This window comes from Ambystoma mexicanum, chromosome 5q (assembly GCF_040938575.1).
Source record: "Ambystoma mexicanum isolate Mex_15411 chromosome 5q, UKY_AmexF1_1, whole genome shotgun sequence".
Lineage (NCBI taxonomy): Eukaryota > Metazoa > Chordata > Amphibia > Caudata > Ambystomatidae > Ambystoma > Ambystoma mexicanum.
In genome coordinates this window covers 412348206-412373147 of record NC_090933.1, presented here as the reverse complement: position 1 = coordinate 412373147, position 24942 = coordinate 412348206, and the positions used below count along the sequence as shown (strand labels likewise).

Genomic DNA, 24942 nt, shown 5'->3' with positions numbered 1-24942 from the left:
GGTTCTGGTGTATCGGGAGATCGCAGCAAGATGAATCTTGATGGACGCGTGCGCCAGTCCAGCCTTGGCCAGCGTCAGAAGGTACGGCAGTACCTGGGGAGCCGTAATCCGTAGAGGGTTAATCTTCTGTGCGTGGCACCAGACAGAGAACCTCTTCCATTTGTGTCCATAGCATTTAAGAGTTGAGGACGCCCTGGCCTTTGTAAGAACCTCTCTGCAGTCGGCCGGTATGTCGTATCCTCCAAACTCTAACGCTGCAGGAGCCAGGCCTGCAAGTTCAGCGACTTCGGGTCGTGATGGAGGATGGCGCCTCCTTCCCTGGAGAGACGATCCGCGTCCACTGGCAGCTTGATTGACGGGGACGCTAACAAGTCCAGAAGGTCCGGGAACCATATCTGCCTCGGCCACGCAGGTGCGACGAGGATCATCCTGCACCGTGACCTCTTGAGCTGGTTGATGAGCCGGATCAGCAATGGCAATGGAGGGAACGCGTATAGAAACAGGCCCTCCCAGGGGAACGAGAAAGCATCGCCCATGCTCCTCGGCTGGGGAAACCTGCTGGCGAACCTCCGGCACTTGGAGTTCGTCGCCGTCGCGAACAGATCGATGTGGGGTGTGCCCCTCCGTCGGAAGAGGCGGTCCACTAGATCCTGTCGTAGTTCCCACTCGTGGCACGAGCGCAGCTCTCTGCTGAGCGAGTCGGCGATGGTGTTTTTTATCCCTGCCAGATGAAACGGCACCAGAAACATCCCTTGGGCGACGGCCCAATGCCACAGATCCTGCGCCTCCTTGAACAGGGCTGGGGATCTGGTACCGCCCTGCTTCCTGATGTAGAACATGGTGGTGGTGTTGTCAGTGAAGATCCTCACCACCTTGCCCTTGAGGGACGGAAGAAACGACCTGAGGGCCCAAAACACTGCACGGAGCTCCAGGACATTGATATGGAGGGACTTCTCCGTCGGAAGCCAAAGGCCTCTCGCGTGCAGATTTTCGGTGTGCGCTCCCCACCTTTCCAGGGAGGCATCAGTGGTCACTGTCTCCTGGTGGCCGGGGGTCTGGAAGTCCATGCCCGCCGTCAGATGCGTGCGGGTGCCCCACCACCGGATTGCTCGTCGGAAACTCTCGTCGAGTGTGATCCTCTCCTCGAAGCTGCCCGTCGTCTGGATCCAGCGCGCGTCCAGGAACTCCTGCAACGGGCGCATCCGGAGCCTGCACAGGCGGATGAGATAAATGCAAGAAGAAATCATTCCGAGGAGGGACTTGATGGACCTCACCCTGGCCGCGTCCGCAAATAGCATTCGCTGCACTTTGCCCAAGATGGCCCTCGTCCTTTCCTCCGACGGAGAGGCCAGAAGCGACACTGTGTCGAGCTTCGCTCCCAGAAACAGAGCGTCTTGCGCGGGCACCAGGTAGGACTTGGCGTAGTTTATGGAGAATCCCAGGTCCGTGAGTAGTTGGACGGTCCTTGCCGTGTGCTCCACGGCGAGCTCCTTCGTCTTTGCTCGGATGAGCCAGTCGTCCAGGTAGGGGTAGACGTGGATCCCCTCTCGGCGCAGCTGCGCCGCCACCGGTGCGAGGCACTTGGTGAACACCCTGGGTGCCGACCTCAATCCGAAGGGAAGGGCTCTGAACTGGTAGTGACGCCCTTGGACCACGAACCTGAGAAAACTTCGGTGTCCCTTTAGGATGGGAATATGGAAGTAGGCATCCTCCAAATCCAACGACGACAGGAAATCGCCCTCCTCCAGTTGACCCAGGACGTGTTGGAGGGTGACCATCCGGAACTTCTGTGCCTTGATGAATTTGTTCAGTCGTCGTAGGTCCAGGATGGGACGCCATCCTCCCGTCTTCTTCTTCACAAGGCAGTATCTTGAGTAAACTCCGGAGCCCCCAAGCCTCTTTGGGACGAGCTCGATGGCGCCCTTCTTGAGCATCGCCTTTACCTCCAAGAAAAGTTGAGGGACGTGATGTTCTTTCCTGGCCACAGGGGGGACGCGCGGGCACCTCTTTAGAAACTCGAGCGCGTGACCCTAAGCTAGGGCGTCCAGCACCGAACGGTCGGTGGAGATGGACTCCCACACGCTGACGAAGCTCGCCAGCCGGCCTCCCACCGGGGTGCTTCGGTGGGGGCCCGACCCCACGGCCGGTTCAGTCCTGCTTCGACGAGGCTTTGCCGCCTTGTCCTCCTTGGTGACGACGGCGGGGTCCACCTGACTTGCCTCGTCCCCTGTAAGCTTCCTGTGACGACGAACGGGCCGCTTGACGGTAGGTGGAAAATCTGCCGCTGGAACCTTTGGAGGCACCCTGTTTGCCTCCGCCGCTCCGAAAGGGCGGCCGCCGTTGCTGGAGAACCCCAAGAGCTCGGGCCGTCTCCGTGTCCGCCTTGATGGCTTGAAGGGAATCGTCCACTGTTTTCCCAAACAGGTTGTTTCCGTCGAACGGCATGTCCAAGACTCTGGTTTGCACGTCCTGACGGAAGTCAGTAGCCTTGAGCCATCCACGCCGCCTAAGGCACACGCCGTTGCCCAACTGGTGAAATCCAGTGTCAGCGATGTCCGTCGCAAGATCTCTAGGGCTTCCGCCATCTTGTCGTCTGGTAGGAAGTCCAGCAGGGGGGCCAGTTTCTACCACAACTCCCTGTCGTAGCGGGCTACGATAGCCAAGGCGTTGGCCGCCTTAATCGTCGTCGCTGCCGACGAGATGACTCTGCGTCCCATCGTGTCTAATTTCTTTCCCTCGCCGTCCGGCAGGGAGGTTGACGTAGAGGCCGCGCCCTCCCCCCGCTTTCTTCCTGGCCGCCGCGGAGACGACCGAGTCCGGGGTCGGCTGTGCCCGAAGGCACAAGGGGGCCGCGTCCGCGACCCGGTACTTCTTCTTGCACCGATCCCTTCTAGCCGGCGTCGTGGATGGGTTCTTGAGGAGGGCGAGGCCCTCATCCCAAATATCGTCTAGTAGAGGTACAGCGAGGACCGTCTTCCTCTTGGTCTCGCGCCGTTAATAAAGGAAACCTTCCTTCTTCTTCTCTTCCGGGCAGAGCTGGAAAAGCTTGGATGCCCTGGCGATCATGGAGTGAAACGATCCAATCTCGTCGGGTGGGAAGCCCGGGAGGGAGGTGACGACGGGAGATCCTCGTTGTAAACCTCGTCGTCTGTAGCCGCCGCGGCCGTGTCAGTCCCCGTATAATCCCCACGTGTCGTGGACGGGGAGGAGGGCTGAACAGGGCGCGATGGCTGAAAAGGAGGTGGAGGTTGAATCCTTCTTCTCTTAGGGGGAGGGCTCCCAGAAGGGCCTGGCTCCGGGTCCCCGGTCGGGAGCGGTTCCTCCGTTGGTGGTAACGGCAGTCTCGTCCTTATCTCCGAGCATAAGGACTCTATAGCCAACAAAATGGCCACCGAGTTGTCTTGCGGCACTGGTTGAGGGAGATCCGACGGGCGATCAGGAGCCCCGTCGGCATCCTCGACGCCCTCGTCGTCTTCCACGTCGGGGTCCCTCCCGACAGGATGGCCTTCTTCCACGCCAGAGCCGTGGCCTAAGACTTCGATCAGCTCCTCCTCAGAGGTTGAGGCCGAGTCCACGACGACCTCCTGCCTCCCCTTTTTCTTCTCCGTCGGAGGTTTCACAGGGGTCCTGTCGATGGGCATGAAAGAGGACTCCCTCCGCGGTGGCAGGGAGATTCTGAGCCCCGGGGTCGCCACCACTGGTGTAGCCTCCACAGGCTGAGCCAGGGCCGCCGCAACTGTCTCGATGGAGGCCTTGGCCGGATGGATCAAGGCTTTCACCACCTTAGGTGCGCTCACCGCCTTCTCCTTGGGGGGAGGGTCACCACCTCGCTCCCCCTCCGATGGGGCCTTAGGGCACGACCGGGGTCTCTCCAGGAGTTTTGCCGGGTGCTCGGCCTTCCTCTTACCCGAGCCAGAGCGTTGGCTCGTGGTTGATGGCGCCGGGGAGGATGCACCCTGCCTGGCGCCCGTAGAGCCTGACCGTTCGGCGCTCCCGGTGCAAGCGGACTCGCGGTGCTTGGCCTTCTGTTGGACCCCCGTCGCCGGGGCGCCCTCAAAGGTCTTAGAAGACCGCTCGGACTTCTTCTTCTTCTCGCCTGACGGGCTCTTTCCTTCCAGCCAGTTGGCGAGACGTTGATGGCGGTCCTTCATGGTCCGCTCCGACATATTGCCGCAAAATGCACAGTCCTTCTCCACGTGCGTCTTGTCCTCCTGTTGGCAGTAAAGGCAAAGGGAGTGTTCGTCCTCCTTAAAGACATTCTGAAGCTGGCATCCAGGGCAGACCCTGAACAGCTTTCCGGGCGTCGAGCTTCCCTTCTCCTGGGCCATGTTCGAGGTGGGCCTGAGAAACTTCTGGAGTCCTCCAAAAGCGCGGCTCGACGAAATCTTCACCCTTGAGGGGCGTAGACGAATCCGACACGGGTCCCCGTTGATCGGATTTAGAAACGGTGGAGCTTGAGGCTCTTTTGACCGAAAAAAGAGACATTTTTCTGAGAAAAAACGTGAAAAATAGCACTAACGCTCGAGAGCAATAGCACGAGGATCCCAACACTTGAACGTGCGGTAAAAATCTGAAGATGGCTGCCAGAGGCGGGGCTTAGGTAGAGGGCAGTCATTGGCTGTGGTCAGTATGACGCAGAGATCAGTGATTGGTTACTACTACGAAAGACAGATCAGAAACGAAACTGATACTGATTTTTTCTTTACCGAGGATTCCCAGCCTGACGACGGGGAATATTCATGAGCATGTGAATCCATGCCAGACCCCTGCTGGAGAATGATTGTTAAGGCATGACAAAGCGTATAGCAAAAAGGTAGCCTGTTTATCTGCACATTCCAATAGAACGTATGCTCAGTTTTGTTAAATTCTCCAGGCGAATAAGTTCAGTATCTAAAAATCCAATAAGTGGCACATACACTTCACCTCAAAGAAAAAAAAAAAGACAGCCCGAGTGAAGGTTTGCACTGTACCTGCCATTTCTGGTATCATGCTGACGCATATTCTTAATGAAGTGAACCTTCTTAAAGTTCTTTGGTCTGGGTGAGCCGGACAGTGTCCGACATCTGGAAGAAAACAGAAAAACACCATTTACTGCCCAAGGAGAAATCAGAAAAAGGATGTAAACACCTGCCAACATGACATAGAACACCCTGATTTTTAAATTAAAACGACAAATAAACCAATGTCAATAGGTGGGCTGGTAATAATTTTTGTACCCCAGCTGGTTAATACACAACGCGAACTGTTGCATGAACACAGAAACTGTACTCCTCTTCCAGACAGTTTATTAACTACAATTCAGCTTGTCCTCATCACATTTAACCTGTAATCCAACCAGAGAGAAGATCAAAAGCCTGTGCCTTTAGGACATAGTGCTGCATTGACAAGGGCTACTACCATCAATGCCCACATCCAGTGGCACTGACTGTGGGGAGGCAAGGGACAGTGTAGGTTAAAGCTCTGAGCTGCACCCCATGAGGAAAACCCATAGGGCGGAGGGGGTGGCAGGCAGGACCTCCCACCTCCACTCAACGAACAGAAACCTCAGCCGTGAATAAGATGACGGGGTGGATTCTGTGAAGGGTGCATTCTGTGAAGGGTGCATCCTTTTGTGCGTTTGCTCTGGGTAGTGATTATTTCGACGCTTAATTAGCAGTGTAACTGTGGGCCCATAAATACCTCCAAGGGAATATCACAACTGCAGTAGGAAACTGTTTGTTCAAGCAGATTGCTTACAGGAGTGTAAAAGGTATCTTCTTCTCAACAAAGCATTTTGCAATTTTTGGTTTATAAAAATAAATAAAAGGAAAGCTGCACTAATTGGTTTGCTAACATGCTACTGACTCTATAACAGACTAAGAAAATGATTATAATTTATAACAAACTGAAAACCAAAAGTTGATTTCCACAACATGCAGCAATTCAACTCAACTTTATTTCTGATATAAATTAATTCTTCCATGAAAGTTCATGAAACATTGTGATATAAAACCACCATAATACTTTTTTTAAACTGTTTCAAATAACAAGCATACATTTGGCTCGGAATTTTAAAGCAATACATAAAACTTTCTCCACAGCAAAACACTTTAAATGTTCATCAAGTATCAGCAAAACCGGCCTACATTGACTAAAATGCTTCCTTTCACAACAGGGACAAAGGTCCTACCCATATATTGGGAATGTATAGGTCAAAATCAACTGCAGCAAGCCTTAATCCATTACCAGCCTGCAACAAGTGGTTTCAATTCTTGTGCTACCGTTCCATTTTGCTGCTACAGTAAGCAAAGGAAAAAGATGAAACTAAATGTAGTCAATATATAACAATTTGTGACAGATGTATAACCCAAACTGAGTACTGCTAAGGACCAACAAATTAGGTAGCATTGGTTCAATGCTTACAACAGCTCCAATCTCACGATAGGAATCGTAAAACTAATAAAAGCGGGTGTTTAATAACTTTTTAGATTTAGAACCTATAACCACAAAGTGTGATGGTTGGAAGGTTTTGAATTCCTCCTAACCACTGGTAGTGGTGAAGGCAACTTTTCACACCACCAGTTTTGTAGCCTGTCGTGCGTATGGATGGTCCCCTTCTGCAATGGCCAATCCGTCAGGGAAGGTCACCAGCATTCTTGCTTGTTTGGGACCGATTGCCCTTTACAATACTGTTACTTCCTCCTCAGACAAAGGTTTTGCTTAAGACTGAGCCCCATCCCGCCCAACACAAAAAATCTACAAGTGTGTAACCATGCACAGAATATAATTTTAACCACTGCCAAACAACTACGCAGACATCATTTTGTTTCAAAGCTAAAGATGCACAGGGAGAATATATAGTTTGAAGCCGACAAATGTGAAAACTGTGCAACCAGAAAACATGGGTTCACGGCTAGTCTTCCCCACTTGACCAATCTGTGTCATCCTGGGCAAATTACTACCTAAATGGGTCTCGCTGCTTCTTTGCCTGCTTTTCTCTCAGCTGCTTTGGTCTCTCTTGCTGTTCACCTGTGTCCATTTTAAATGTCCTGGTCTTATTTTGCACTCTCCAACAACTAGAACTCAGCGTTGTTTCACTGCACCTGGTCATGCACATTTCTCCATCCCTCTACTTCCCACCCCCCCCCTTTTCAAGTACTGAGATGAGGAAAACAGTGTTGGTGGCTAGAAGAATGTGGGAATTCACCATTCACAGGACAATAAGCCATAATTGAGTGTTGCACAGGTACACGGCTGTTACTAAGAGGTATATCTGAAAGGATGTTTCTACTCCATATCTCTCTGCCTCCCTGGATTTCGTCTTCCCCTATGTGGTTCTCCCGCAGATAGCCTCGCCCAGGGTCAGAGTCAGGTGGCTTCTGCCTTTCCCTGACCACATGGGAGAAGCTTCCCTCCAAGGAATCAATGAAGAGGCCATCAGATTCGTCATAGTGGTGTTACGCGAGTGGGATAACGGGCAGCTGTTGCAGGGTGTCGCTCTGCCCCACACCCAGCTATTCCTGACAAGCACTCACCAACACTTCTGGCCAGCAGCAGTTAGGAGCTCCTCAGAGTAGCATGGGGAGAATGAGTTTCCCAACCCCTTGAGTCAAAGTAAAAGAAATGTTACTGTGCTGATTAACAGGACAGCCTATATAAAGAACCATGGGCCCTGTAGTGTGTACTGGCAATGCAGTCTGCATCAGATATAGGTTTATAGTAATACATATGTGTACTTATGATTATATTTAAACATAGGTTTTGAACACTTGTGTACACACACATGCCATTATACCTACATGTATGAGGCACCAGGAGCTGGTGCTATACAAGGCCACGGTAAGGCCATAAGGGGCCTGGTGCGATAAGGTACTCTAGTTAGAGGGGCCATGAGGTATAAAGGGTAGCCTGTTAAATACCCATAATGGTGGAATGGGTCGCCCAAAAGCTAACTTCTAGCTTAACATGCATGGGATGTCACAGAGTGGGTCAAGAGTTTGGCTGGCAGCCCAGCTCTGGGTGTTCACCTCTTGAGGTCTTATTTGGGACCCCTCAGAGAAAGGCATGCAAGGTAACTCTGGGTGAACAGCAATCGTCAGGCTGGCGAAGGCACATGAAATGTATACCGTTCCAACAAGTATGTTTATTGACCATTGTTTGTGCAACACAGATCTCTTTAGGGGCGAGGGGAGGCAAAAAAATCCACCCTGGATGTCACACATTTTATTGTTGGAGGAGACTGGTAACACTTCTCCTGTTGTAATATTCCAACTATGCATGACAGGTTGCCTAACATGCTCTCTCTTCCATATGGACTCTGGGTGGGAAGGAAATGCTGTAGTGGTCAACTAGCGGGTCAGGGCAAATACATTGTGCTACATGTGTCCTACTCAAAAAGCATTGGGCATACATGGATTAATAGACTACATCTTTGCTCTGCACATATAAATTAATAATACTGATAATGTATTTAGTGGGCACCATAAGCTGAATTGTTCGTTAGCTTAGCACATTGATCATGGCACAGTCATTTGTGAGCCATGCATGATGTACTACAACGATTGTTGGGCATGGGAACTTGCCTGGGTAATGGACCACCAGTACACTATGTAAGGAGTCCACCAGTACACTTTCTTTGACTTCCCTCTCTTCCCAAGCCTAGGGTATGTGCTCATGGGGTTTTTACATTCTATGCAGTTTCTGAATGGTGGAGGAACGAGACACCCTCTTTGACATGGGGATGCTCGCTACCTCCCACAAATTGATTTAGTTGTCCTCCCCTCTCCCACCATTAAGGATCAGTAGGTGATGCATGATACTCCCAACTGTGCCTGTAGAGTGACTAGATAAAGCACCCCTAGGGCCTAAAGGCTCCCCAGCAGTTTGGTCTGCTGCTCACATTGCTCCCCAAAAAGGTGAAGATGAGTCAAAATCAAAGCTACTAATTGTATCACTTTCAGAAGGATGAAAATCTTTGCTGGCTCATCCAGGATATACATGGGTGTTGCACAGTTTGCACTTATAATTGCAGGAGATGCATCAACCAGCTGACAAACATTATTAAAATTATCTATTGTCTGGGTTTATCTACTTAAGGATTAGTGATTGGAATTAGAATTGGTACATGAGAAATGTATCTCCGGTGGGGAAACCAGAGGATGAATCAAAAAGTGACTGATGCAAATCTTTGATGTAAACATAATCACCATCATTACCCTGGACGGCAGTCCTGTAAAAGCAATCTCCACAGAATAAAAGTTCTAACTTTGTGCACAGCAGTTTCAGAAAAACACACATGCAAGCAAAATATGTAATATTTTGTAGTACCCTAAAACTGAAAATGGGAAAGTGCCTAATCTGAGGAGAAATAACAGCAGTTATAGAAAGTAAAACAGATTTGCATTTTACTGCTGTGTGTGCTCATTTTCATCGTCAGAAATAAAGAGTCCAGATTAGGCAACCTACCAATGTTGAGAATATGGATTGTTGATAGGAGTTTGATAAGCCAATGCAATATGAACTGTGCTGTTTTATGAAAATAGGCACATTAAAAGTTTCAATTTTGACTGAAAACAACTTTAAAACGGAGCAAGAACTGAATTCTGACATAAGGGAATCTTCTTACAAAGATCCCAACACCCCAGCATACAGGATGGGAGGACAGATAAGTTCCTTTTCCAAGCTAATAAATTCTTTGAAGCTGCTCACTGCAGATAAGGATCCTCCTTCAAACAGGCGAAGCAAACCAGATTGGGCTATAAAGTTTAATTGTGGAGTATTATCACTTAACCTTTGTGTATGTTAGGGGGAACAGTAAATAATTTAAGTTCAGATGAATCAGCGGTCCTGCTCAGTCAAATCTATTAACACATTCATACAGGCCTTCCTGAACGAAAGAATTTAACACTTGATGGGAGTGCATATCTGGAAACATCTCAAGAGACAGAAGTAACACCACAAAACTACCGATATGCAAGTTAGAAAGGCTCTTTCCATCAGCCAGGCCTTGAGCCATAAAGACCATAAGAGAGATCTAGCCGTGACTCAATTTTATAGACTTTGTATCTAGGCAGAAGAATTGTAGTTGCATTGCCATATTTTTGTATGAAGGAAAATCCCTATTAATGTACATTGAATTGTCTAGCTTGCCTGTATTTCTGGTACTGAACTCTTTAGAGAACTAAATTAGGTGTCAAAACGTTCAGCTGACAATACTCTATTAGATGGACCAAAAAAGATTTTTTTTAAATGTAGTTTTAATATGCAAACTAGGCACACACTAGTGCAGAGGTCTTCAAACTGTGGAGCATGCCCCCTATCTCCCCAGGGGGTCACAGCTGTATTCCGGGGGAGAGGGGGAGGTTGCGAGACCCCAACCTGAAATTTAAAAAAAGCTTTTAGATGGAGGAAATGGACAGGGGGGCTCATAGGGTCGGACTGGAGCATAAAACACTCGGGCAACAATGAAAAAGTGGCCCACAGTTGCAAATGGCAATTTATTCCTTTAGTGACAAACTGTTTGGATAGTACCCAAGGGGGTGTTTTTGTTAAAATGTAAGCATGTTGTGATATTTAAAGAATATGTATTCAGCAACAATGGTCAAAACTATCTAGCTGCATAGTAAAGGAGCTCATCAAACTGGCCCACATTGTCCAAACAATTGGCCCATTTTGACCCAAAAAACAGTTTCGGGCATTGCCCTATATAGGCCAGTCTGAGCCTGGAGGCTCATCCATAATGGGCGAGGGGGAGTCTACCCAGTGCCTCCCTCACCCATTATAAAGGAGGAGCCATCCTAGTGAAACACTGAGCACTCCCTCTGCTGCTTTTTCCAGCTGAGGGAGTGCTCCTGGGCTCGCTGAACTGTCAAAGGGAAACATAGTTTCCCTTTGACAGTTCAGTTCCCCAGCCGCACATGCTCACTGAGCCATGCAAGGCTGGTTTTTTTTGCTTCGCAAGCCTTGCATAGCTCATTGGAAATGCTGGCTGGGGAACTGCATGCCTGTATGTGAAAGGGGAAGTTCCTGCACCTCACACATATGGACAGAGCAGCCTCGAGCGGGGCATTTCAGCAACTTCACACAGGCCCCTGCACGCATGTGCAGGAACCAGGAAGCTCTTGCTTTCTGATTCCTGTTCATGAAGCAGGTGCTGGAGAGGAAAATTCAGGACCAGGGCAGAAGGTATGTTTATGTCTATTTCAAAAAAGTTAGCAGGCGCTCCTCTCCAGAAAGAACATGGCATGATAACCGGTTCTGAGATGAGAGTTTGCAGCACACGCTTTTTGCTCACTGTACGGTGCACAAATGGGAAATATCCATTTGCATATCGGTCTTTGTCCCGCCCACATGGGCAGTCCAGCACCGAAATGCTATGGCAATTCCTCTCTGAACAAGACTACCAACAGCAACCCCATACACGTGTTTCAGCCTTGTTGGGCCTCATCAGTGAGGTGAAGCTGTGCCTCTCTGAGCACAGTGAGCAGGGAGTCCACGTCTGGTTGCCCCCAGGTAACTCAGGGTGACCAACCCCAAGTTCATTGCAAATATTTCAAAAAAGGTAGCAGGCGCTCCTCTCCAGAAAGAACATGGCATGATAACCGGTTCTGAGATGAGAGTTTGCAGCAAACGCTTTTTGCTCAATGTATGTTTCACAGATTAGAAATATCCATTTGCATAGCAGTCTTTGTCCCGCCCATATGGGCAGTCCAGCACCGAAATGCTATAGCAATTCCTCTCTGAACAAGAGTACCAACAGCAACCCCATACACGTGTTTCAGCCTTGTTGGGCCTCATCAGTGAGGTGAAGCTGTGCCTCTCTGAGCACAGTGAGCATTTAAATATGTGCATGTTTTTTTTTCAGGCTGGGTTCTCCCACCCCCTCAGGAATGCGGCTGTGTAGGATAAAATGCTTGATGTGTGACTACTGTGCGAATGTGTGTGTGTTTGTGTTGGTCCGTGGAGCTGATCTTGGCGAGTCGGGGGAGGAGGGTTGTACAACAAAGGCATTTTGCACAATCCCTATACACACCAGCCAAAATCAGCTCTCCTTATGAGACGCTGTGGAGCCCAGGGGACAGGGATGGTATTTTTTTTACTGGACATCTATCATAGATGGCCAGTCAAAAATACCACGATTTCCCCCTGGGCCCCCCAGCGCCATGCATACACACACAATCATGTTGATTGTGTTAGACACTGTGGGGCCCAGGGGACAGGGATGGTATATCTTTACTGGACATCTATCATAGATGTCCAGTAAAAAATATCATGCCTCCACCCTGGGCCTGCCAGCGCCAATTCCAAACGGTTTGGCCTTTTACCCATTTGTTTTAAAGTATGCTCTAAAATGCAACATTTTAACCCATTATTTAAAAAAATATTCCTCAGGGTAAAAACCCCTGAGCCCCCCTCGATTGGTCCGGGCTACCTCGCTACGCTCGGTCGCTATGGCACATCTGGGGGAAATATTTATGCCTCTCCACTTAAAAAACTCACCAGCCACCACTGGCCCTGGGACTGTGCTGGGAGCAAGGTGGGGTAGCCCAGGAACTGTGGTGGGGTGGGGAGAGCCCAGGACTGGGTAGGAGGGGGATGAAGAAGCCCAGAGACTGTGATGGGAGCAGGTGGGGGGGGGGGCCAGGGACTATACTGGGAGTAGAGTGCGGTGACGGCACACAATATTTCAAAGCCATTTGGACTTGCTGTCCATTTGGCATTTTTAGGGTGCACAGTCTACCCACATTTTGCTTGGGGAGGGTAGGAGGGGCAGGCCTAAAAAGTTTGAGGACCACTGCACTAGTGTGTCATACATGCTAGCATCCACAGGGACAAGCCTGTTATGTTGAGATGAAAACATTATTTGAATATAGATGTAGAAGTTAGTTAAAAGGAACAATCTATAACTCAAATTATTCGTGCTATAATGATAAAACGTACGCCAATTGATCTGTGCCAGAGAGAGAGATATGATGAGTCTATTATTAAAGTGGTCATATGTGTGTAAATCACACATTTCTAGCAATAATTATTGCAAGAAATCCCTGAGATGACATCACATTAAATGGGAAAGAAACTGGGTTTACAAGATACCCCATCAGACTGCCCTCTTCATTAATATGCCCAATGACTTCAGAGGGGTATATGTCTACTGTGATGCTACTTTTGGAACACTGTCCAATCACATACATTGACCAATTAGATTGGGGAAAGTAAACAGACCTTGAAAAAGTGAGGTTTGCTGTTCTATGAAAAAGTCAAACACAGAGAGACATGGGGACACTCATTCATGGACAGACACCGAGAGACTCACTCGCTCACTCACTGATGGAGAGAAAGAAGAATTGGTAACAATCAGGAGATGGAATAGATTGCTTTCTTTTTTGACTCAATTTGGATTATCTTCAGAGCCCCGAAAGTGAAGCCATATAAGGAGCAAAATACCCACTGCTTCTTCAGTGTAAGAGAAAGCAGACAGGCTGTGGAGAAAAGCTGATTCCATTTTACTGGCCGATGCCCACCTGTTCTTGGAGGGGGAGGGTTGAATCAGTCCTTAAGAGGGGGTGCCCACCTGTCTGCGATTCAGCCAAAAGAAATCCGGATGTGAGTGTCATAAAAAAGAAGTAATCATGTGGGGAGTGATCCTATAAAGGAAATTAGAGTAAATCCCGGCCCTTATTAGTTGTTAGTGTTGAGGGGTGTTTGAGGGGTCAGAAATGTGAGGCGAACAACTTGGTAAAGGTTTTTCACAAGATGCAATCCTATTAACTCAAAGGGGTTTGACAAATGCCTCACTATCCCTACACTAAAGAGGATTTCCCTGCCTATCAAAATAAACTAAAGGACACAGTCAATCAAAAGGAATCTGTCCCTCACACCTACGCATACATCAAACTCATAAAGGTAATATATGGCAATTCAAATATAACAGAAATAACAGTTATTTTCAACATAAAACTAATAACTGTGTATCTGTGTAACCTGGGCTGAATCCCCTTTTTCAATCACGAGCTCAAACAAGAAAGTTCTGTTTTCTAACCAAGTTCTGATTATTAAGTTCTTCTTGCTCCAAAAGTCTTTCCCTTGGATTTTAACTAACAGTTCATTTAGATGATGAATCTGTATCTCTCCACTTGTAGCAACACAACTTCTTCTTCAAAATAAACGAAGCACTTTCACAATTCTTCTGTATCAACAACAATGTTTTGTCACAATGATTCCTCAACACTTCATGAAACACTTTAGTGGTCTTGCCACTTCTTCTTCAAACCATTTAACCACAAAACAACTCTTTGATGATTTCATCCTGGTCCACTACCCTGCCAGGAGTACCACTACAAGGTCCCTATTCTGGTACATTTGCTTGCCAGGACAAAATGCTCCAGACACTACAACAAGTACTTCTATGGTCAAGTTTACTTAGAATAGTTTGGGAAAGTCTTTGACTTTCATCATCAAAATGTACTGCTACTTCTGGGAAGACATGATAAACATTGGTGCTATTTGTTCCATTTTTGTGATTGCACATGAAATGCAGGTTATACTCCTCTCCTCTTGAATGCTTTCTACCAGGAGGGCTTCTCTCCTGCCACTCTTGTTTTCCAGTTTTACATCAAAGAAATGCTGACAATGTCTCTCTATCACACTTGTTCTTCTTTGCTTTAGACAATGCTAGTTGAGGTCTTTTTCAACTATTTCCTCTTCCTTACTCTGGCAATAAGGGTTACAATTATCTTGCTTCAGTTTTGCCCACTCTTGGCTTTGGCAATGGTGGTTATAGTAAACTTGATTCAGTATTGCCCTCTCTTGGCTTTGGCAAGAACGCTGGTCTTTATAGTAATAATTATAAACTTGTCTTTCTTGTCTCTTCACAAAGTTCTAATTAGGCCAATTTGGCTTCTTTATATTAGTTTGGTATTCAAAATCATTATTATTGGCCAGCGGTCGAGTACAGAGCGTACCAAGGTTACCCAACAGTGGTGAACTCACCGTTTTGCTGCATGCACGTCCACTCGCTCTACTACCACAATGCCTTCTGCTTCCTCTGCTGCCTCCTGCACAGCAAACTGCTTCGGTTCACTTCCTGCAGCTCGCACCGGTTGGGAAAGGAGCGTTCCTTGCCCCTGAAACACTCAGGTGCTCGCCTACCACCAGAGCACAACTTACAATAAGGAGAGCCAGAGCACATCTTACAATAAGGAGAGCCTTTCTCTGCAGGGGGAAAGCGTTTCACAACAACGCTTCCAGCCGTGCAACCTCTGCATTCAAGGCCATCAATATTGGAGACCCTCTCAGGACCGTCATCTGCTCTGGAGATAGCTGTGGCTGTTGCGTCTCAGTTTCCATTCTTCTGCTGCAACTGCGACGTGGAGTCTCTGCAACTTCTCCACCTCCTACTTCTAATGGCCTGCACCTGAGGGGCCCTTAAATATTCAAAAGTCCCACTCAGCTGTGGGTCATTAGAATCACTAGACCGCATACTGCAGTTTAGTGCATCTGAATCTAACTTCCTTGTCCCAGTACTTAGGGCATTGTGGGACTTGAAGTCCCCAATGTTTTGGTTATCTTTTTCTTCCATAGTTTCACTTCTACAATAAGCCATTAAAATGGTATGGTCTCAAGGAGAAGTTAGTGAAGGGATTCTCCCAGTTCTAAAGACCCGGTTGCCCTCTCATGTGGTCCTCAAGCAGAACACCATCTTCAGGGTCGGGATCAGGAAGAGCCTGCCTTTCCCTGGCCACTTGAGAAGGGCTCCAAGCCAGGGCTTCTGGGAGAATCATCTCTGATTCATCACAGGTGAAACTAGTCACATTAATTGTGCATCCTGTGAAGTAAGGAAACATTTCAAAAGTATATGCGCCTTCTGAAAAAGATATATTTTATAGATTAGGACCCATGGTGTGTATACAGTGAGATTCCCTTAACCCTTTTCTTTGGCGATGACGCATAGCACAGAAGAACTATTAATGGGGTTGAAACGGTCATTTTACTGTGTTTCTACTGTGACGTAACACTGAAATTCGTCCCTTCTCCCCAAGGTGGAACCCCCACCCCATGAGGCTATGGAGGTGAGCCCGCTCCTCCCTAGGGATCGAGGCAAGCGGGACCTCACCAGGAGTGACTCACCCTGTGGGGACAAGGACTCATGTTCCTCTGAGGAACTCCCAAATTCGTTTATGGCTTGTTTTGGGAATATCAGAAAACATGAAGGACATACAAGGTAAAGACTGGGAAGAAGAAGATGGTACCATTCGTTATTTCATACTAGAAGATGCACAGGTCTCTTTAAATAGGGATTCCCATTTAAATGGGATGAAGAAGCTGAAGTGGCTAGAGATGTCGCAGTCAGCTAAGGCAGAGAGACGCATACGTCAGCCAGGGAAGCCCGAGCTGGCAGACGCAGCACCCGAGAGGGGAAGAGACTCTACTGCCGGAAAAGCCTCCAAGTTTGAAAGTTGCTGGGAAGCTGCAAGAGGAACACTGGACGCGGAGCATTCAGAGAGAGCCGAGACAAGAGAAGGCAATTGTGGGTGGCGTAACCACAGAGATCCCGAAGTGAAGCGAAACCACGAGGTAACGAAGAAAGCAGCATATTTCGAGCAGACCAAAGCCCCAGTGACATTACCCCAGGCAAACCCAGATAATAGTGAAAACGGGAGACCCGGGAGGCCTAAGGCTATCATTACAAGACCATTCATACTCATCCCAGTAATATAAACTAAAGAATAAGACAACAGACTGATAAAAGAAATTGTTATGGGACCATTCATACTCGCCCCAGTATTATGAATGAAAGGGTAAGGAAATGGAATGAGAAAAGAAGCCTGAGTACAATTAATATTGGAAGAGATACAATATTTTTTTTTAACCAACTTTATTTATTCAAAGTTCATGTGCAGTTCTTGTATTGGCTCAAGATTCCAGTAATTTAACACATCATTTAACAAGGCCATCTGTTACCTTTAGTTTTACAGTTATTAGAACTAGTTTTAAGCATTAACTTAATGTTAACTGCAACCGTTCAACAATCTTTCCACTACCCCCCTCCCCCACCCAGCTCCCCAGTGGCATGGACCATTCTTTCCGCTTTCCGATGTGATCTTTGCGTTCCAATTAGCTGGCTTCTGTTTTAGGCCAGGACTGTCGCGCTCAGTCTATCAGTGCTCAGAAATGGAGTGCTCTCAACAGATTTGGTGTAACAAAGTATGCTTCTCTGTCTCTGACGTAGTCAAAGAAGGGGTCCCAGATTGCCCGGAATGTCAGGTACTTGCCTTCTCTCAGGGCCCCCACCTTTTCCATGGCCATCACATTCCAGGTTTTCACCCACGACCACGCTGTTATCGGACCTTCTGGGTTTTTCCACGCTTGTGCCAGCGTCATCTTTGCTGCCATTAGTAGATGAGTGATAAGTGTTGCGTTGTTGCCAGATACCGCATATATGTCTTCAACCGTTGTGCCCAGAAGTATAACCTTCGTCTCTGCTGGCAGCTGTTTCCCTGTGATTTCTTTTATGTACCCCAGAATTTCCTTCCAGAAGATGGTCGATTTAGGACAAGACCACCACATGTGAAATAGTTCTCCTATTGTTCCACAGTTTCTCCAGCACATAGGTGAGTAATTGGGGTTCATTTTGTGCAACCTCTGAGGGGTCAAGTACCACCTAAAGCAGATTTTGTGCGCAGTCTCTCTAATGGCTGTGCATCTGGAGGATCTCTGTGTTCTTGTCCAGATTTGAGCCCACTCCTCCTCGGTGATAGGGCCGCCTATGTCTTTTCCCCAATTGTCCATGTATGCGAAGGTGTCACTCCCTTGTGCATTGTCCAACAGCTTGTATATTTTGGAGACTGCTTTAACCTCATTCCCTTCATGAAGCGTTGGTTCCAAACCTATCGGTGCCCTAGTGGCTGCCTTCTTAATTTCTGTAAGCGTAATCCAGTGGCAGACCTGGATGTAGGTGTATCTGTCAGCTTCCCCTATCCCAAATTTTTGTTTACACTCTTCAAAGTGCAATGGGGTTTCCTCCTGAAAGAAGTATTTCAAGTATAGTATTTGTCCCTGTCCCCAGTTGTTCCAGAAACTGGGCCGCTTGCCTGGAGTGAAGTTTTGGTTGTGAGGCACCGGGGTGAAGGGACCCAGCCCCGGGGCAATGTTTTGTTTTTTCATTGCTCGGTCCCAGCCTCTCAATGTGATCTTGGTTGCTTCAAGCAGTTCACCCTCTGTTTCCCTATCTCCCGCCCTTAACCCGTGAAGTACCTTCAATGGGATCGTGGTCACCGCTTGCTCAATGCCCACCCATCCCTCTGCCTTGTCCTCTCCCCTCCAGGCTAACGTTGGTGCTATTTGTGCGGCCAGGGCATATCTCTCCACGTCAGGGATCCCCAAACCTCCCAAGCATGGCGGCCTTGTTAGAATTTTGCGTTGGATTGTAGCTTTTCTTTTGTGCCATATAAAGGTGGTTAGGTCTTTCTGTTAGGATTTGCTTATCTTGGGGGGGACCTCTATTGGGAGCAAACTCAACGTATATAGAAGGCGTGGTAACAGGGTCATTTTGAGTGCTGCGATGCGTGCGAACCAGGATAATTCCTGGATATCCCATCTATGTAGATCCTCCCTCAGTTGTTTTAATAGAGGGGTTATGTTTACTCTGTACAGCTCTTTATGGGATTTGGTTAGTTGAATCCCTAAATATTCTATTGATTTTTCCTCCCAGGACAGAGGGTATTCTGCTCCCAGGGCTTCAACTATCTCTTCCCTCTCTGAGATATTCAGGGCCTTAGATTTAGTGAAATTTGTGGTGATTCCGGAGATCTTAGCAAACTCTTGCAGGGCGTTAAGAGCTCTTGGCATTGAATTCTTAGGGTTCCCGAGGAACAGCATTATGTCATCTGCATACAGTGCTATTTTATGTGTGGTCCCACCGCATTTAACACCTTGTATGGCAGGGTCTTGTCTTATTATTTCAGCTATGGGCTCCATCGCCAAGGCGAAGATTAAGGGCGAGAGTGGGCAGCCCTGTCTTGTCCCTCTATATATTCTGATTTTTACTGTGGGGTTCCCGTTACCGATTAAGGTCGTACTTGGGAGGTGGAAGTTTGCCAAGACCATTCTGCTAAAGGTGGGATCGCACCCAAATTTCTGTAGCACTAGTTCTAGATATTTCTAGTCTAGGCTGTCGAATGCTCTCCTGGCATTTAAGGCGATTACGGAAAACATTTGCCCTGTTCTGCTTCCCAGATCTAATATGTCCACTGCCCGCCTGATATTGACCTGGGTGTGTCTCCCTTTTATAAATCCTGTCTGGTCGGTATGAATTATTTTGGGTAGGACCTTGGCAAGTCTATTGCCGAGGACTTTAGCATAAAGCTTGGCGTCAGTGTTTAGTAGGGAGATCGGCCTGTAAGTGGCGCAGTCTGTGGGGTCCTTGCCCGGTTTAAGTATTAGGATGGTGGTGGATTCTCCCTTATCGGGTGTGACTTTGCCACTGGTTCTTATGTGGTCAAATAATTTTGTTAAGGGGCCCAGCAGCTGGTTGCGGAATATCTTGTAGTATCCGCTTCCAAGTCCATCCGGGCCCGGGGCTTTGCTGAGGGGCAATGCTGTTATGGCATCGCTAATTTCCTGTGCCGTTGTAGCGGCCTGCAGAATGTCATTAGCTTCCTCTGTGATCTGAGCGAGGGGGATCCCCGACATGTACTCTTTTTGTGTTCGAAGGTTTAGATGTTCGCTTTCTAACAAACCCAGATGGAATCTTTCCATTATCCTAAACTTCCCCTCCTCTGTTGCGCATGGTTGCCCCATTTCGTCTTTTAATTGAACAATGTAGTTACAGGAGTTTTGCTTGCAAAGTTTGGCTGCTAGGAATCTGTTTGCTTTACTACCCTGGGCGTAGTATGTCTGTTTGGTGTTGATTAGTGCTTGTGCTGTGCGCTCTACTACATTGCTTCTAATTGTGCTCTTGCTCTTCTAACCGCCCTGAGTGTTTTTGGGATTGTCTAGCCTTGTGTTGAATTTCTGCTTCATTTAATGCTGTTTCCAGGTTCTTTTTAATAAGTCCTCTTTCCCTCATGTACGCTGTTGCTTGTGAAATGAATTCTCCTCGGATCACTGCTTTACCAGCGTCCCAAATTCCCGCCCAGTTTGCCTCTCCGTTGTCATTTTCTTGGAAATAATTTCGAATTGCCTCCTGTATGTGTGCTCTAACAGCCAGGTCCTTCAGGATCATCTCCTTCAATTTCCAAGGCCTGCAGCTTTTATGGGTGGTTCGGACCATCTCTATTTGTACTACAACTGGGGCATGGTCAGAAACGTATTGTACTTCTATCTCCACTTTACTAATATACGGAATCAGAGTAGCTGACACCAGCACCATATCAATTCTGGAGTACCCTTTATGGACCGCTGAATAATCGGTGAATTCCCTCTGTTGCCCGCGAAAAAACCTCCATGTCTCTATCACCTCCAAATCTCTAAAGAGTTTGCCTAACGCCTGCCTATTTCTAGAGTCTGCTGCTGTGGGTGGGAGGGTTTTGTCCAATGCCGGGTCCATGACACAGTTAAAATCTGTTCCGATTATTGTCTGACCTTCACACAAGCCCTCCAGAATTTTCAATGTGTCCCTCAGAAAAATATCCTGCAGCTCGGGGCATAAATGGCTATTAGTGTATATAATTGTTCCTGTATCATGCCCTTTAGCACTAGATATCTCCCCTCCGGGTCCCTGTGTATTGTCTGCTTTTTAAAGGTCAGACTGGCCCCAATCAGGATAGCGACCCCCTTAGTTTTCCTACCTCCCGAGGCAAAAAATTGGCGGGGAAAAGCCTTGTGTTTCAGTCTACCTTCATCTTCCGGGAGGAGATGTGTTTCCTGGAGGAAGGCGATTGAAGCCTCCACATCTGTGAGCCTTGTCAAAATGGATTGGCCTTTGACTGGTGAGTTTAAACCTTGTACATTGAGCGAGACTAGGTTCAGTGCAGCCATCTAGTATATGTACGTGGGCTCTTGTCTTCTGGCTTGCCTTTTCTCATCGGATCTCCCTTTCCCATTTGCCTATGTTGGTCCATGGCACTCCCCAAAGTTAAATAACTGCATAACGTTCCTTTCCCCCCTTCAACTTTCCCTCCCCTCTCCCCCCCTAGCACCCTTCAGATCAAAGCTCCTCTGAGCTTTCTCTGCACCCCTCTTGGGGTGTTGGGTATCATCTCTCCTCCCGCTGGTATTTTGCCAGGACCTGTAACTGTCCTGCATTGGGTCCCAAGTGGATACTCCCCTCCCTCCGTCCGAGGGTCACAATCTCTTTCCCCGTAGGCTTCATTTAGGTCTGTCCTTTTTTCCACGTGCCGCATTCAGCGCCTCTGTAGCTAATTGTGTTTCGGTTCTTCTGGGTTATCACAAGCCTTTCGGTTGAGAGCTTCTTGTTTTCTTTCCGCCCCTCGTTTCTTAGTTGGGGTCGATGACCACTCCCACTGTCTAGGGTTTCCACTTCTGAGGCTACGAGCAGGGTACTGGGCCGGATGTAGTTCCTCTTCCTTGAGGTGCAAGAGAGTCATTCCTTCTTCGCAGGTGGTGATGCATTGCAGTTTGTTCTCCCAGGTAAACTGCAGGCCAAAGGGATATGCCCATCTATAAATAATACCTTTGTCTCTTAGTGCCCTTGTAACTGGCGCCATTAGTCATCTTTTATGTATGGTGGACAGGGCCAGGTTCTGGAACAAGTGGACCTGGGCACCATTGATGGTGATCGGTTGTAGGTTTCTCGTTGCACGAAGGATCTTCTCTTTCATCGTGTAGGAGGTCATTGCCAATAGAACATCCCTGGGTCTGGCCCCTGGGTCTTTTCTATGCGGGCCGACTCTGTGCACTCTGTCTATGAGTATATCTTCCGGTTGGGCATCCGGTAGGAGGCTGCTGAGGCAGGTTTGCATTGCCTCTTTCAGATCCTTGTCCCTAATTGACTCGGCCACGCCTTTCACCTGTATGTTGGATCTGCGGGATCTGTTCTCCAGGTCCTCTGCCTGGAGTTCCAGGTTGTGCGTTGCCTTGGCAATCTGTTCCAGGAGCACACTCATCTGTTTGGAGTCTTCTGCAATTTCGGAGAGCCCCGGCTCTGTAGTGTCTACTCTCTCTCCTAGGTCCGTGATATCTCGTTTGACTTCCTTTAGGGAAGAGCTTAACTCTTCCTTTGTTTTCCCCAATTGGTCCTGAAGGGAGTACATTATGTGTTTCTCTATTCCCTGTCGACATTCCAGTAGCTCCTCTTTGCTCAGTGTCATCTTTGTGGACGCCTCTACATAGATCTGGGTGGGGTGTTCCCCGTTTATTTTTTTAGTTCTTTGTGGATGCCTCTACAGTGTTCTCGGTGTGATGCACCCCGTTTGTTTGTTCGTCCCGGGAAGCTTCCGCCCGAGAACGTCTCCAGCAATGTTCCAACCGGCCTTCTCCCGCTTTCAGCGTGCTTTGGACTCTTGACCGGGCTTGTTTGAGCTTGCTTCTTGGAATCTGTGTCAGCACCAGAGTGGGGATCCCAGCGATGTGGTTAGTTGGGTCAGCTATCAGTTATGCGCTGTGAGAGATGCAACACCTCGGAGTGCCCTGTGCGTCCAGATTCCAGTCACCTGTAGTGTTTCCTCGCCTCAGTGTTACAGGGTGGCCAGCAGTGGATCTTGCTTTTGTGCTCCCAGCTAGCTTATATAGTCGGCACCATATGACTGTCTAAGACTCCGTTGGAATGGGGGGAAAGTCACACCGCCCACACCCCCTTTATGCTCATCGCTGATTCTGGACTGCCTGGCGCCCGGGCTCCTGCTTGGTTGTGTGTATGTTCATTTACGGGGTGCAAGCGGGGGGTGGGGAGGCACTGGCGGCAGGCCCGTCCAACCCCCGGGTTCAGCCAAAGACGTCGGGCCGACCGAGGGGGACTGAGCGTTGCTGTGCTCCTGCAAGCATTGCCACCAGCAGGTATATGGGGACCCACTAGCACCTGCTCCTTCTTGCCGCACCCCACCACACACCCGCTTACCGTGCTCAACTGTCGCGCGGCTCATCCAACATCTGGTACACTGAGTTGTGCGGCGCTGCTATCAGTGGATTCCGGGCGTTGCTCCAGACCGCTCTCCCACTTTTCCCTACAGCCTCAATGTTCGGCACCCCTGTGCGTGCCCTACTGGGGAATGTTTATTTATTTATTTAGATACCCCTGGGGTAGTTCATCAGTGGGGCCTTCCTTGGCACGAGGTTCTCATGCACCACCAGGGTTGCTTTAGTTTGTTATGGGTGCAGCTTGGGCTTATGTTCTTCTCTTGCCCCCTTTCTTCATCAGGCCAGGCTCCGCTGCCAGAGCGGGAGCCGGGCGGGAGCTCCTCCGCGTCCCCCAGGAGTGGTATCCGAGGGCCTCGCGATGCCGAGAGGCTCCGCTGTGCCTCCCCACTCGCGGACCTCACCGGTGTGCCAGGAGGGTGTCGACGATGGCAGCCGCGAGCCCGGGCCCACGACGGGATCTGGAGGGCCCCCAGGAGATCAGCGCCTCACTTCAGCCACCCAGTCCTTTCTGACCCTCACTGCGTACCCCAGTCACCGGCTCCTGTCCTCGTTCATGCGCCGGGATCCACGAAGCCCTCAGGGCCAATCTCCGCCCGCCCAGCTCCGGACGCCGCACGGCGGAGACAGGCACCCCGGTGTCCCCTGCCCCACCAGGTGCAGGTCAGCCCCAGATTCTCGCGGCTTCACCGTTTCAACGGCCACCGCGGTTGGAGCCTGATTTCTTCTTCTGCGGGGGCCCAGCCCCGCTGCTATGTGTGCGGGCGCCGATGCTGTGGGCCAGTATGCCCTCCGCTGCCCTTCGGGCTATCCCCCTCTGCCACGGGCAGCCGTTGCTTGGGGCCTTTTGCCGCCCTGCTGGTATGGAGCCGTAGCCTCACTCCTTCGGCTCTCAGACGGGTACCTTTCGCATAAGCCTCGGCACCTCCCCGGGGTGCAGTTTATGCAGCTTCCGACGCTGGCTGCTTTGGTTTGTAGGTTGATTTTTGCTTTATATTCTCCTTTTTTTGTTCCTGCTCGGACGGTCAGCGGAGCGCACCTCCTCTACACGGCGGTCATCTTGGTTCCCCGAGATACAATAATTAAGATGCAAACACCTGAGGAAAGAACCAGAGTATTTAATGAGAGAAATACAAATGCAATAGAGACTGTGAGACACTTAATGAGAGAAACACGCCTGCGGAAAGGGGCAACCATGAATATCTATCAAAGGCCGGAGAAGCTGAAGAGATTGAATATCATAACCTAAGGAGAAGAGAAAGAGATTTAGAGTTATCAATACCCTGGGAAGAGGTGAAACGTCACCCTATATGAGCTAAGTAATTATTTAAGACCCAAGAAACCAAATTCCAGGAAAGGAAAGGATTGTAATACAACCTTGAAGGAACTGGGAAAAGTAGCCACAAGTAACAACTTAAAAACATCATACTAAAAGAGAAGAAAGAAGAAGAAACTTGCAGGAACCAAGCTCCAGGAGAAGGGAGTCATTCTACTCTCTTTAGTTATTAGAATAGTGGCAGGGTCAGTTAGGTTTAGTTCAGACAGTGTCCACTTTTCATTTGGACATTCACTGACTAGCACCATAGTTAGTTTGATAGGTAGGGAAAACCCCAAAGAAATAGGGAGTGGTAGGCATTTTGATTATTCTTTATTAAAACCTTAAATGTAATGGCCACAAAGAGTCAGTGTCCTCATTCTGATCCGCCACACTACCTAGAAAAAGAAGATAAGTGAAGTAATTGCTGGGTATACCATCAAGCAGATTATTATTAATTCTGGGTTGTTGAAGAGAAATGGGAGAGGGCGATTATTCGCTCTCCATTTCTTTCTGCTGTTCAAGGTGCCCATTGAAAGGGCCAAAGGTACATTTTACACAGTAACTGGATAGAAACATCAATGAGAGGAATTGTGACAGCATATATTTTCTTTTCT

General features: G+C 48.6%; 1 protein-coding gene across 1 annotated transcript in view; it reads right to left on the bottom strand.

Annotated features, from left to right (window-relative positions):
* The window catches only part of CABLES1 (Cdk5 and Abl enzyme substrate 1), a 782082-nt gene that overhangs the window by 539447 nt on the left and 217693 nt on the right, over positions 1–24942 (bottom strand). Inside the window, exon 3 of the mRNA XM_069620896.1 lies at positions 4971–5063. Coding sequence (XP_069476997.1) covers positions 4971–5063 — 93 coding nt within the window. The remainder of the gene's footprint in view (positions 1–4970; positions 5064–24942) is intronic.